The 14,170-nt window shown below is 59.1% G+C and overlaps 1 protein-coding gene across 2 annotated transcripts in view; it reads left to right on the forward strand.

Annotated features, from left to right (window-relative positions):
* EPN2 (epsin 2) overlaps nucleotides 1–8,900 on the forward strand; it is a 69,787-nt gene extending 60,887 nt beyond the window's left edge. For both annotated transcript variants that reach the window (XM_005870181.2, XM_005870184.2), the window contains 4 exons: nucleotides 1,601–1,774; nucleotides 2,231–2,317; nucleotides 4,187–4,402; nucleotides 6,611–8,900. In XM_005870181.2, the coding sequence (XP_005870243.1) occupies nucleotides 1,601–1,774; nucleotides 2,231–2,317; nucleotides 4,187–4,402; nucleotides 6,611–6,882 (749 nt within the window). In that variant the 3' untranslated portion in view covers nucleotides 6,883–8,900. The remainder of the gene's footprint in view (nucleotides 1–1,600; nucleotides 1,775–2,230; nucleotides 2,318–4,186; nucleotides 4,403–6,610) is intronic.
* The last annotated feature ends 5,270 nt before the right edge of the window (nucleotides 8,901–14,170 follow it).

Consider the following 14,170-nt stretch of genomic DNA (forward strand, 5'->3'; position numbering starts at 1 on the left):
GCTCAGTGGATAGAGCGTCGGCCTGCGGACTGAAGGGTCCCGGGTTCGATTCCGGTCAAGGGCATGTACCTGGGTTGCGGGCACATCCCCAGTAGGAGATGTGCAGGATGCAGCTGATCGATGTTTCTAACTCTCTATCTCTCTTCCTTCCTCTCTGTAAAAAATCAATAAAATATATTTTTTTTAAAAAAAGGAAGGGGATGGTGGCTGCGACGGCCGGTCTTTCTAGGAGAGGAGAGCAGTGGGAGTGGCAGCTGGCATTGCCCGGTGACGGGGACAGTGCACACGGGCACCTAGGGTGGAACATGGACAAAGCAGTGCAGTAGCTAGGCCAGACCAGTGCCCTCCAGACTGCCCATTGTGGCCTTTTCTAGAGTGACAGACACAGCAGTGAAAATGAACACACTCGGCCACACCTCACACAGATGACTCCCCAATAAAACACGGAGTGAACACAGCCTGTCACAAGGACTGTCTCCTTGCTGATGGGGGTGAAAGTGCCACTGGGGGAGGCACTTTCTGGTCCCTGAAAAGCAGCAGTGGTTTTTAAACATTCCTGTGATGCTCCACTGGAGGAAAGGAGATGCATGTGTATGTGGTGTACATGTGTATGTTCATGTGCCAAAATGTGTGTATACATGTATCTACATGTACCTGAATGTGTGTGTACACATGTAGCTACATGTACCTGAATGTGTATGTACGCATATCTACATGTACCCAATGTGTGTGCATGTGTGTCTACACGTACCTGAATATGAGTGTGCACATGTACCTGAATGTGTATGCACATGCACATCTACATGCACCCAAATGTGTGTACACATGTATCTACATGTACCCCTACACGTGCACACACTTACCTACACATGTTCAAATGTGTCTACACATGTACTAGTACCCACATGTATCCTGTGTGTACATGTATACATGCGTGTTTACATGTACCCACATGTATGTGCACATATCTACATGTACCCAAATATGTGTGTGCACGTGTCTACATGTACCTGAATTTGTGTATACAGGTACACGTGTACCCACAATGGAGACTCATGCAACAGGATCGACCCTTACTTAGTTTGCTCAGGTGTTTTCTGTCCTGTCCTTCAAAATCCCAGGGGGGTGGCCACTCACGGGTTGTCACTCACAGTTGAACAGGGTCTCCTTGCTGAGGCTGGAGCCGTGCACAGGCGTCGCTACCCTCTGTGCTGCTCTCATGGGGCAGTCTCCCTCCTTCAAAGGCAGAGACCACTCGAAGCAGGTGGGATGGGCGCTACAGGCAGAGCCCGGTCCGAGGCCTGTGCGCTCCAGGGAGGTGGGCTTGCCTTAGCCAGGAGGCCTCTGTGGCCCGGAGTGCAGCAGGTTCTCGGCTGTTCCTCTGTGGTCCCTTCCCGGGGGCTGTGCTGGGCCGGGCCTTGCAGGGCTCTCCCAGCCCTGGCTTTGGCTCTGTCTGGCGTTGCTGGTGTGGGATAGCGCCCTTTGGGCGTCTGCCTCTCCTGACCGGGGCACAGACCCTAGTGTGGCTCACATGGCCGTCTCACCCCAGCTGCCCAGGACTTTCCAAGGGCATCTCCAAGCCCTACCCGCCTTTCTACAGGTGCCAAGCCAGCTTCCTCTGTGGACCCATGGGGCGTTCCCCCCGGAGCCAGCACACACTCCAGCTCCACGAGCTCAGATTCCTGGGCAGCCCCGCAGCAGCCTGCCCATGGTGCCGAGAGGGCAGCGGACGCCTGGGCAGCAGCCTCTGCCGCCAAGCCTGCGGCCGCCTCTGGTGAGCCAGCCCTCCTTCCTCCTGGGTCCCAGGAGCCCCTTGGGCCCACGCCACTCTCCCCCCCCTACCTCCTGGGCATGGGGCCTCTCCGTTTGGCAGCCTCTGTCCCCGCCCCCAGCCACACCCACTCTGCGGGCTCACAGGCCTCTGGCACCAAACCTCCTCCAGAGGGAGCCGCGGCCCAGGCCGGCTGCCCTCCAACACTCCAGGCACTTCCTGCAGGCCGTGCCCCAGCTCCACTGTATCTTCACCACCGTCAGCCCCTCCTCAGTTTCAGGGGGATGGTGGGAGGAGCAGGCAGGCGAACACCCCACTCTATGCCCGGGAGGCCACGTTCAGTTCCAGCCCCCCAGTGACCCTGAACCGAGCGGCCCCCTTGCTCTCAGCGTCCCACAGAAGGGACGTGGGACGTGGAGAGCCACGAGGTGCTCAATCGCTGGCCTTGTGTCCACTCAGGGGCCTTCGATCTCTTCAGTAATTTGAATGGGACAATTAAAGATGACTTTTCTGAATTTGACAACCTCCGAACGTCAAAAAACACAGGTATGTAAAGGTGGGTGGTTCCAGAAAGTTCTGCGCACTTGACCGGCCCAGTTACTGGAGAAATAATAACCGACGTTCAAAGCCCAGCACCTTCACGCACTTCCTGTGCGTTTTGATCTTGGAGCCAGAAGTGTGTAATCACAAGGATCACACCTCACAGTGGACAGTCCTACGCTGAGTGTCCTTTCACCTGCTCCTCGTCCTGGGCCCATGTCTCCTCTCTGGGTCACCTCCCCCTAAGGCTCATGACTGCCCGGCCCCCCCCAGGCCAGAGTGGGACCCCCACCTTCAGGTCTAAGCCATGGTTTCCATTCACCTTCATCCTCCCAGCATCCCACTCCCCGAGGGTGCCAGCTTTTCCAGACGGCCGGCTTTGGGCATGCCCCACGCCACCCCCCAGGTCGCGCTCCTGCTCGCCCGTCAGAGCCCCCACCAGGAGACCCACCGTTAAGTCTGCAGGCCCAGCTCTTCCCTGGGTGCCCTTGGCTGGGAGGGGTCAGATGAGGTGCAGAGTGGCCAGGAAGGAGCAGGAGGAGGAGGCCTGGATGCACTCTCCGTGTACCTCGGGGTGGAGCTGGGCGGCCACAGCCTCTCCATGTCAGGGCCGCACCTCGTCACACAGCAACTTCTCTTCTCTCTCTCCTCCCTCAGCTTCTCCCTATTCTCCACTCCTCCCTCCACCTTTCTGCCTCTCCCCTGCTGCAGCCATAGGCCTGGCTGGCCTGGTCTAAGGTACGAGCAGCCCGGCCCTCAGCTCAGGGGTCAGAGGCGACGTAGAATGTGCCGCTTCGTGGGGTCTTTCTTTTGCTGCATTCAGAAAGCCACGGGCTCCATGAGTCTCTGGTGCAGGCCAGAGTGCAACCGAACTGTCCTTCCGGCCGCGCTCCGTGAGGGCAGCCCGGCTGGTGGCGGGGCCTCCGTGGACTTGCAGAGCCCGTCCCAGGCATGTTCCTGTCGGAGGAAATTTGGAAAAGCTTATGGGGAGAAAATGAAAATCATCTTTGATTTTTCCCGCCCTCAGCCACTGTTTCCTTCCAGTAAGTTTTGAGCTCTTAAATACAGTTCGGCTCACACTGTCGGAGTTGAACCCCGCCTCCCACCCCCATTTTATGGAATAATGGATTGAGAACAAGTCCTCATAACATTAAAATCCTTAAGAAAAGGTTTCTCATCCAGGTAGTATCTCTGTCCCGCTCAGCAGTAATGTCTTTAATCTTTACTTTTGGGAGGACACTAGGTTGATTGGTTCTGCGGAGGGAAATAATGCTGCGGTGAGCGTGTGCCGCGTGCCCACAGCGCATTACTTCCTGACCGGCTTCTGGGATGGGCACAGCGCCCTGCACCACATCGCCACCTTGCATCTTGGCCCAGCAGCACATGCCCACAGCCTGTCTCCACACACCCTCTGTTGGCTGGGTTTTTAAAAATAATTTGCTCCCTTCTAGCTGTCAAGAAATTCATGCTCATTGTAGAAAATTTACTAGTAGAAAACGAAAACATTACAAAAACAAATTGCCCTGCCTCGCCACCAGCCCAGAATAGCATCTTACGGAGCTTGAAGGACTGAGCTGTAGACTGTTAGTGCCCGCCTCTCATTGGCTGCCAGGAGGGCTCTCTCCTCCTCTGGGCTCTGTCCCTGCACGTGGGCTGGTGACCGGGAGGCAGGCCCTCACCTGCCCTGTGGCTGCCTCCAGCTCGGGGCTGTTGGAAACAACCTGCAATGAGCATCCCACCCCCGCAGCCCCACGGGGAGTTGTGGGTCCGGGCACGTCTGCGTGGCTGGGACGTCCCGGGCGGCTGCAGCGTGGGTGCAGGAGCCGCAGGACCTCCCTCCGGCTCACCACGCCTGTGTCTGTCGTTGTCTTGTAGCTGAGGCGGTGGCCTCTCTGCCATCCCAAAAAAGTGGAACTACAAGCCCTGACCCCTTTGAGTCTCAGCCCCTGACTGTGACCGCGAGCAAGCCCAGCAGCGCCCGGAAAACCCCAGAGTCCTTCCTGGGCCCCAACGCGGCCCTGGTGAACCTGGACTCCCTGGTGACCAGGCCAGCCCCGCCGGCCCAGTCCCTCAACCCTTTCCTGGCACCAGGTAAGCGGCTTCCCAGCACTCCCGCAGCTGGCGGCTCCTCCTGAGAAGGGGCTGGTGCGAGGCCTGTCCTCGCCTCCCACCTCGGGGCTGAGGGGGAGTGAAACAGCCCCTCCTTTCTTCCAGTGGAGACCACTGAGCAGCAGCTGCCCCTGACCTGTGCCCAGCCAGGGTGAGCCCCCAGCGAGCACCCGCCCGGTGGTGCTACGGGTGGGAGTGCAGTTTGCGGCCCATGTCCCGTCAAGTGCAGTGTCACTGGCCCTTAGCTGGGCCATCCTCAGGGACCCAGGGACCCTCACTTCACCCCTGCTGTGGGTTCTGCCTTCCCTGGGGCTGGGAACACGGCCCTCGCGCCCCTCCATTCATTCTCCCTGAGGGGGGGGCGGGGCCTGTTTAAAGACCTGCGCTCCACCCTCCACCTCCCTGGGGTACAGGGAAGCCCCCCCTTGCTTTAGTGCCCCCGCCCCTCCCAAGTGCTCAGGCCCTCAGCCTCCTGCTGCTGACACTCCTCATGCGGACGCCCTGTCCGCCTCCATGGAAGGCACATCTGTCCCTCAGACCATCCCAGACAGCACTCCCCAGATTTCCCGGCGGGCCTTGGGCTCCCCAAGGGCAAGAACTGGTCACGTTCAAGGGGTTCAGCCCCTGCCCTGCCCCGTGGTGAAGGGATCTGAAGGCTGGACCATGGCCCCTGATGGGAGCCTTTAGAGAAGGACCCAGGACTTAGGGGCAGGGGTTGGGGGCTCGGGGGGGTGTGGGGAGCCCTGGTCCTGCCACCCTGCGTCCTGAGACAGTGAGGAGGCAGTTACCCCCAGGAGGTGACTCCAGGGCCCTTTGCTCCCTGGAGCTAGATCAGAACCCAATTTCCAAAGCAACACGAACCCTGTCCCTACCCCAGAAGGGCTCCTGCCACCCCTGCCCAGAGAGCCCGTTGGGGAGCCTTGGTCCTGCCACCCTGCGTCCTGAGACAGTGAGGAGGCAGTTACCCCCAGGAGGTGACTCCAGGGCCCTTTGCTCCCTGGAGCTAGATCAGAACCCAATTTCCAAAGCAACACGAACCCTGTCCCTACCCCAGAAGGGCTCCTGCCACCCCTGCCCAGAGAGCCCAGCGGCCCCGGAGTCCCCCTGGCAGCTGTGGCATTAACGTCTCCTAGGCTTTCAGGGCGGGGCTCGTGGGGGTGGGGAAGAGCTGTGCTGTCTGCAAACAGGTCTATCTCAGAGGCTGCAGCCAAGGCCCTGCTGGACCGACATCCAGGCCGTGTTGCAGGCCGCACAGGGGCTTGGGCTGTTGTCATTGGTGGGGTCTGGCTCTAACCCTTCTAAGCTGAGCCTCAAGCAAGTCCCTGTCCTGCTCTGGAGTCTCAGTTTGGTCATCTCTCAAGGGTGATCTGCAGAGCCCACCTCCTGGGGTGACTAGAGGGGGGGCTGATGCAGGGATGTCAGGGGCGCCCTCCCAAGCCTGCCCGCCCCAGTGTGTGGGAGCCTTTGTGAGTAGGAGCTGGGCTGCACTGGAGACGCAGTGCCGGCAGCTCCTGCGCTTGGGGCAGAATATCAACAGATGTGTTTACTAAAGAGGAAGAGGCTTTCCGATGTGAAGTAAAGTCTGGAAATGCCGGGAAAGACAGAGCTGCGCCAGGCTCTTGACTGCAGGACTTCTCAGAGCCTTTGGAGAAGGGCACAGCGTGGGGGCTGCCACTCTCAAGCCACACGCTGTGGCTCCCGCCTCCCCCTTTGCTCTTCTCCCTCCCAGGCACCCGTTGTCACAGGGCAGTGCCAGCGGTTGGCTGCTGAGGGAATCCTGGGCCAGCCCTACCAAGGAGCTGGGCCCTCCAGCCTGGCACATTCCTGGCTCTGCCTCCTTTAGGTTTGTGACCTTGGACAAGTCTCTTGGCCTCTCCAAGTCAGAGCCTTGGTCTCCTCATGCAAACAGTGGAGATGTGTTCTGTAAGCAGACATGTCTCCGTGTGCCAGCGGGGCTGCCAGGGGCTCTGCAGCCCAGCAGGAACTGGGGCGCACCAGCCCCTGGCCTTGAGGGCGGACGCTGTTCTGACCACCACTGTCCCTCCTGCTCTCTCCAGCGTTCTGTAAGCAGACGTGTCTCCGTGTGCCAGCGGGGCTGCCAGGGGCTCTGCGGCCCAGCAGGAACCGGGGCGCACCAGCCCTGAGGGCAGATGCTGTTCTGACCACCACTGTCCCTCCTGCTCTCTCCAGGTGCAGCTGCGGCTTCGGGCCCTGTCAACCCATTCCAGGTGAACCAGCCCCAGCCGCTGACGCTGAACCAGCTGCGGGGGAGCCCCGTGCTGGGGACCAGCGTGTCCTTCGGGCCTGGCCCAAGTGTGGAGCCCATGGCTGTGGCCTCCATGACCTCCACAGCCTCACACCCAGCGCCATTGGGCCCTGCCACAATGAACATGGTGGGCAGCGTGGGCACCCCCCCAACGGCAGCTCAGGCTACTGGCACAACCAACCCTTTCCTTCTCTAGTGCCCAGGCCTGGGGCCCACCCAGAGCAAATGCCCGCGCGCCTGTGCCCAGGACGCCAGCCGAGACTCACTGCGGGGCCGTGTCAGGGCCGGGGGTCGGTGCCAAAGGTCGTCTGTACAGCCCCGTCCTCAGGCGTGAGCAGGCGGCGTGCTGAGCCTCAGATCACCTTCTGGCGCCTGCTCACCCTGACCCAGCCTGGGCACCCTCACCTCCCAAGTGCAGGGTCCTGACTCTTGGGGGCCGCCCGGCTCTGCGGGGCCTGGTCAGGGGGCAGCAGTCCTCAGTGTTGCCCTTGCCGTTAGCCTCAGCCTGAGGGTCTCGGGGACACAGCCTCGCCCAGGACCTGGGACGGCCGCCTTGTCTTTGCCCTTCGCCCCCAGCCCTGCCGGCCCAGGTGTGGTTGGAAGGAAATGCTGGCTCCATGAGACACGGACCTTTAGGGGAAGTGGTTGTGCATCTTTTTCTTTGACTCGTGTGTGAGTTCAAAGTAAACACCACCTGGGACGACTCACGTGCAGGCCACTAGAGCGAGCTTTAAACTAACCTGAGCATAACCCTCCACGCGGCTCGAGGCTTGTGTATGTTTGCACATGTTTTGTTTAGTACAGTTTCATATTTGAGTTTGCAGAATTATCTAACAGTCTTTTTTGGCTAATATTTTTATAACGTGGTTCTTATTTAACTGTCTAGTTTTGATAGAATTTACCGAGTCTGACTGAATTAAGATATTGGCACATGTTATGTTAGTAGTTTAAATTCTCTTATTTATGGTTTTAACTCTATAAGAAAATTTAAATAGGAAGAGACAAAAAAAATGCCTTATGGAAAACTAAAGTAAATTCTTTATAGAAAAAAAATTTGAGAGTTTGATTACACTTAAAAGATGTTTATTTAAAAAAACACTAAACAACAAAAAACTCTAGCCTCCAGTTGCCTTTTCCTTTAATTCCCTTTTTTGGTGAATTACCAAACTGATTAACTTTCAGCCTTTTTGGCTAGATGCTAAGAAAGAACTATTTTTCTTACTGATACACCAGCATCAAGAAAGTTAAAGAAAAAATCTCAAGTTTGAATTTGACTCCCAGTGTTTATCAGCTGATTCCTTTTTGTAACTGAGGGCGTGCATGTTAGCGGGACTTCCGCTCCCAATGGGAATGTGAGATGGAAGAGACATCTGGGACCACTTGTCTGTGATCTCCTGTCTGATACTCGCTCAGGTGAAGACGGGGGGAGGGGGGAGGCAGAGATGGCCGTTGGTTGGGGGCAGTGGCTCCCCGGAGCTTGTGGCTGAGACGGGGCGGGCGAGGGACCAGGGCTGGCCCTGACTCTGCTAACTCCAGACACACAGCACAGACTTAAAATCCATCATCTCTTATTTTGGAGAAGAAAACAGTGATCCTCACCCAGGATAGATATTTAACAAACACGCCCGTGTATTATCTCCTCTCCCCTCCTGCCCCTTGCCCAGCCACCACTATAAAAAGTATTAGGTCATAAACTAAGGCCCAGAAAAGATCGGCCTTTCCCTAGGGAAGGGGCCTTCTCCTCACATTCCACTGTGGGTGCCCTAGCCCTGGCCCCAGGGCAGCAGGCCACCGTGGGCCCTCTGAGCAGGGGCCTGGGCCCTGCCTGGCTGTAGGAGGCATGCAGGCCGCGCCGACTGCCTCTGGGCCCCTTGCGTTTCCTGCTTCCTACTCACAGGGCTGCTCCCAGAGGCTCCTGGGGCTTCAGGCTGGGCCTGGGGAGGGGAGAGGCAGTGGACTGGGGCAGGTGCTTCCCCAGGTGCCCCCAGCACGTTGATGCCCCTGCAGTACGGCCCCAGGCCACCCGGACGCCTGCACTGATCCTGCCACTGCCAGCCACTGCTCACGAGCTGCACACAGGCCCTCGCTCCCTCCTAAGGCTCCGGGTGGGGTCACCCCGTTTCCTCAGCCCCGGGGGCCGGTAGCTGGTTTTGAACTTGTGTCACTATTGATACGTATTTACTGTATAAATATAATTTATCATTTGTATCATGATGCGGTCTCTGGCTGTGTACTTCGCCTTCCCCCATCTTTATCCATCCCGTGGCACAGGAGGGTCGGGCAGGCTGTGGAGCCAGGCCCTGCCCGAAGCCCAGTTTGGCCTGCAGTTGACAAGGCCACTGTCCCGATGGCCGGAGAGGGACTGGAGGCGGCCTTCAGGACACTGCTGTGGTCTGCAGGCACGGAGGTGGAGGTGCTGGCCTCGTCTTTCCCCCTCGCTGGGTCTTGGGGGTGCACTCCACTGGGTACTTGCGGGCTTGCTTCATGCCACCAGAGAGCTGCCCCTTCAGAGGCCGCCAGCCAGCCACACATCCTCAGGGTGACTCACGGCCGCCGGCTTGGTGGCTGGTGCCTTCCAGACCCGTCGGCGGAGGGAGCACAGCAGGGGGAGCACAGGGGCAGGTGGGGAGGGCACGGGGCAGGCTGCGCTTCTCTTGTGAGGGCCTGGGCCCCAGCCTCTGCTCGGGGCTGCCCGCCACCCACCTTTCCGTGCTGAAGCCCTGGCCTTGGACCCTCAGGGAGCAGGACTTAACAGGGCCCTGGGGCGGGTTTGCAGGGCCTGCAGCCACTGGGGATCCACTCAGGCAGGTGGGGGGCCCAGGGGGCTCCTGGTGGGCAGCTCTCCAAGCGGTGTCTGGGGACTCCAGCAGCTTCCGTCTGTGCCACCGCCCCTCCCACACACAGCAGAGCGGGGGGTGGGGGACACGACTTCCTCGTCCCCACACCAGGACTGGTCTCGCTTCGGTGCCAGGAAGGAGGAAATGCAGGATCCTTGTGCCCAGGGGCATCGGAAGTGGCTTTGGTTAGCGTGTGGCCAGTCACATGGCCCTCTAGTGTCACCAAGTACTTATTTCACTGTTTCCCACACACCGATCGCGTCCCCTCCCACGGGAGCTGTCCGTGGGCCCCGTCAGTCAGTCACCTGTAGGGCCAGGAGAGAGAATGCATGCTGGTTACGCGGCAGAGTTTTGAGGTAGTTTGTTAGCAGCAGCAGGTAACGAGCACTCACAGCAGTCTTCCCTGGACAGCCTGCTTTCTTCCTGCTGCTCCCCCACGTGTCAGCTCGGTGCCAGCTGCGGGGCATTGGAGCCAGGCGCCCGCGCCCTGCCCAGCCTGGGACTTGCCCAGGGCCGAGTGGCCTACCGGTCAGAAGCCTCACTAGGCCTTTATAGTCAAAGCATGCTTCAGTCTTAGCCCTTCCTGTGTGAGTTCTAGAAGTTTCCTTTTCCAATCTTTTGATAACAAACAGTTTTGGATTCTCTTCATTTCTTGTCACTTCTGCTTGCAAACTGGCCCTTTTGCTGAGCACATCCCTTCGCTGTGGTAGCTTTCAAGTGGCCCCTGCCCGGGCTGACGGCTCAGCAGGCAGAGCCTGCCCAGGCGAGCACGGTGGTCTCCTCCAGTCTGTCCTGCTGTCCAGGGTTCCGTCCACGTTCTTCCTGCCCGCCCAGCCAATACACATCAGCTGGTTTTGTTTTGGTTACAGCAGAAACTCACTCGGATACCAATTTCCATATCAGAATACAATAGGTGCCACAGGAACCAGTAAGTCCCAGGTTCTTGCTGGCTGACTGCCATGTTTCTCCCTCACAAAATGCCCAGTGGGAATGTTCTGGCAGCTCCCTCGCCATGTGCCATCTTTACCAGCTGGCCTCGGGGGCCGTGGGAAGGAAGGGCGAGGGCATCACTCCGGGAGGTTTTAAGTGGGTCAGGTCTCTACGTGGTGAACATCCTTTCAGCCTGTAGTTTCTTCGATGCAGGGCCTGGGAAATGCCGACTTCCCATGAGCCCAGGAGGAGAGGTGGCCTGGGACACAGCCTCGTCACTGGGGACGCATCAACAGCAAGGGGTGGGCGTGGGGGCGTCTGCCTTGGCTGTTCATGGTCACGAGTGGGGAACCTTCTTTCTGCCGAGGGCCATGTGGATATTTATAACATCATTCATGGGCCATACAAATTATCAGCTTAAAAATTAGCCTGCTCTATTTGGTCAGACATTTAATAAACAAACCCCTACTGCCTTGGCAGGGCCAGACCAAATGATTTCTCGGGCCTTAGACAGCCTACGGGCCTGGCGTTCCCACCTCTGGTGTCGCTGGTCACAGATCCCAGCCCACTCCCCACTCCCCAGGCACAACCACCGAGTCCCTAACCAACACTCTGCTCCTGGCGGCAAAGGCGGCGGGGCTCAGGTGAGGGCAACATTCTGCGCCTGCCGGGCGTGGGCAGGCGTTGCCACAAGTCCGCGGGCAGCACACCTACGTTGTATGCATTTCACGGCATGGAAATGTTCCCTCAAAAGGAGAAACACCGGAGGACAAACAGCAGGCTCTGGTTGGTGACAAGCAGGCTGGCGTGCGCAGGGGCGTGCCCACGTCTGCAACTTCCTTTGAAATGCACTGAGAACAGGACGGCTCGACGGAGGTGAGCTGGGCAGAGGGAACACACCGGGAAGTATTTCAACTTTTCTATGTTTAAACACTAATAATAAAATGTTGAAAAATGAAAATTAAACCTAAGAGGGTTAACTGCTGTGTTAAAGGTGCTGACAGACTGGGCTCTGGCAACCTGAGGCTGCACTGGTCAGGTTCTGGGAGTGACAGGGAAGGGCCGACTGGCGGGGCGGGTGCGGAATGGACTGCGAGGGGCAGAGGCGTGGAGAGCAGGCGGAGGCCCAGCACGTGTTCTTTGCGTGGCTTCCATCATAGGACACGCGTAGGGGGGACAGCAGGAGTGGCGCGTGGGGAGGCTGCTGAGTGGCCCGCGAGGAGGCAGGGGCAGGGCCTCGCACACCCCCGGCATCTCTGGCGCAAAGGTTGGTTGGTGCCAGATGGGGGGGAGGCGGGGAGCGATCGTCCCATTTCCTCCTGAGCACTTCAGGTGAGGGCAAGGGAGACTGAGGGTTTGAGAGGAGAAAAGGTGTGAATGAGCTTCCTCAGATGCGAGGGGCTAAGGAAATAGGGGACCGCTTGGCAGCGATGTGAGGGAGGCCTGGCTCTGGACATGGTGCGGGCAGCCCTCATCTGGACGCTCTGCCCAGGCCCTGGCCCTCAGCAGGCAGCTCTGGGGTCCCCAGGACAAGGTTGGCCGGGCGAGAATAGAGCTGGGGGCAGGGTGGGGCTGAGGGTGGAGCAGGGGTGCCGGCCGGAGTGGACTGCATCTGTCCGCGGGGAGCAAGGCTGAGGTCAAACCCAACTTTGAAGAAGGTCCTGCTAAGAGGGACCTGGCCTGTGGGGGCGGCGGGCTCCCCCGGGCGCTGCAAGAGCTTCTAAAACGCAGCACCTGCCTGGCCGGGCACTCGCTGCCTCTCCTCCCTCGGGTGCCAAACGGACAACAGCCAACACAACATAGCCGCCCGGGGTGAACCGATAAAAACTATACCTGTTTTTTGGGGTTTTTTTTGGTCAGATCAGCAAAAAATATATTTTTTGGTGGCCACAGAATTTTAGTAATTAGTTTCTATGCCATGGGGTGAAAAAGGTTGAAAAATCGCTTCTTAGAGACACACATGTCTCCAAGATTGACACGGGCCTGGGAGAGCAGAGCCCGCTGCCCCGTGGGCGAGGCCTGCCCGGCAGGCGGCACCGTCTGGGAGCTCCCAGTAGAGCTGAGGAAGGCCCTGCGTTTTAGGGTCTCGCCAAGCCTGGTGCTTTCGTGCTGTTGCCACTTAAATCAGAATGGACGCGTACCCTGAGATGGTCTGCAGCCATGCCCCCCTGTACAGAGATCATCTGTGCTTCCCTAAACCAGCGCACTCCGGGGTCCCCCTGCCCCTCACCAAGGGCCTGGCAGTGCTGCGTCTGTCACCACAGCGACCTGTGGCCTGCATGTTAGTACCACCCGCACCGGACACCTGGTGACGTGTTGCTCGAGATGGCCCTGCTGGCTTTTTTGTTGGTTGTTAATCCGCACCCGAGGATATTTTCCATGGATTTTTAGAGAGTGGAAGGATGGGGGAGACCGAGAAACACCGATGTGAGAGACATCAATAGGTTGCTTCTGCATGTGCTCCCCGGCCAGGGCTGGGGATCCAGCCTGCAACCAAGATACGCGCCCTTGACCTGAACGGAACCTGGGACCATTCAGTCCACAGGCCCGCACGGTACCCACGGACGCACACTGGCTAGGGCAGATCTCTTGTCATCTTTACAATAAACCTGCAGCCTCATTTGAAAGCGAGAGAGAGAGTGTGTGTGTCATCGGCTGCGCCTAATGACTGAATTCTAAGTTGGGACAGCAGGAGGAAGGAGAGGGCCGACAGTGCACCGCGGGCGGGGTGGTGGCCCGAGGACCTGGATGGAGTGGCGGGCTGGAGTGGGGACCACAGGAAAGGAACTGCCCCCGGGGGGACGCTTGGAGACACATTTTAGAGAGGATGCCGTCATTGGTCACAAGACACAGGCTCTGACCATGGGTGGCTATTGAGGACACAGGTCAAGTTCACTGCAAGGGAGGAGGCTGAGGAAGACAAGCTGGTCAGTGGCGTTGCCACGACAGCTGGAGGAAGACAAGGCCGTGCCCTCTTTGGTGGACATCAGAGGTGAGGTCCGATGGCCCGGGGTCGGGGAGCTGAGACGGGGAGTAGGAAGTGCTCACAGGGAGCGGGGGCACAAGCCCCATTTCTCAGCCCCTGGTGCCCCCATGGAGCCTGAGGGCTGAGGGCCACGCCGCAGCAGGGCCAGCGGTGGGAGGCACTGTCCCATCAGCAAGGAGGGGTGGGAGCCGCTGCTGACAGGGCTCCAGGCACAGCGCGTGGGGGCAGGAGGCAGAGTTACCCTCTGGTGCTGAGAGCAGAGGTTGGGGCAGGACAGGGCCGTTCCGTGGTCGTAGAACAAGTTCCGATGCAGCAAGGCCGTACAGCGCGGGGACCGTGGTCTTCAGGGCTGAGGAGCCTGAGGCAGGCACTGTGGCTCCCCTTAAATCCTGGGGTGCGGGCTGGGGAGCAGACTGGGCACGCCCCATCCCATCCCACTTGAAGCTGGGGGGCTCAGGTGAGACGGTGCCGGGCAGAGCTCAGCTCAGCCCAGGGTGTTGGGTGCCGCGTGCACCTCCTCTTGCTGTGAGGCTGGCCAGGGCTGCGGGGCCTCACCCACCTCCTCCTCACAGGATATTCTCCCTGTCGCCAAGGGAGGCTGGTGATGGGAGCATGCCAGGGTGACCAGTGCTTCCTGGGGACAGCCGTGTGAGACAGGCAGGTCCCGCCCGGCTCGGGCCCAGCAGGTGCGGTGCTGCAGGGGCGCGGAGGCAGCCCAGGCCGGGGTTCCA

Source organism: Myotis brandtii, unplaced genomic scaffold, assembly GCF_000412655.1.
Source record: "Myotis brandtii unplaced genomic scaffold, ASM41265v1 scaffold314, whole genome shotgun sequence".
In the NCBI taxonomy this organism is placed as follows: Eukaryota; Metazoa; Chordata; class Mammalia; order Chiroptera; family Vespertilionidae; genus Myotis; species Myotis brandtii.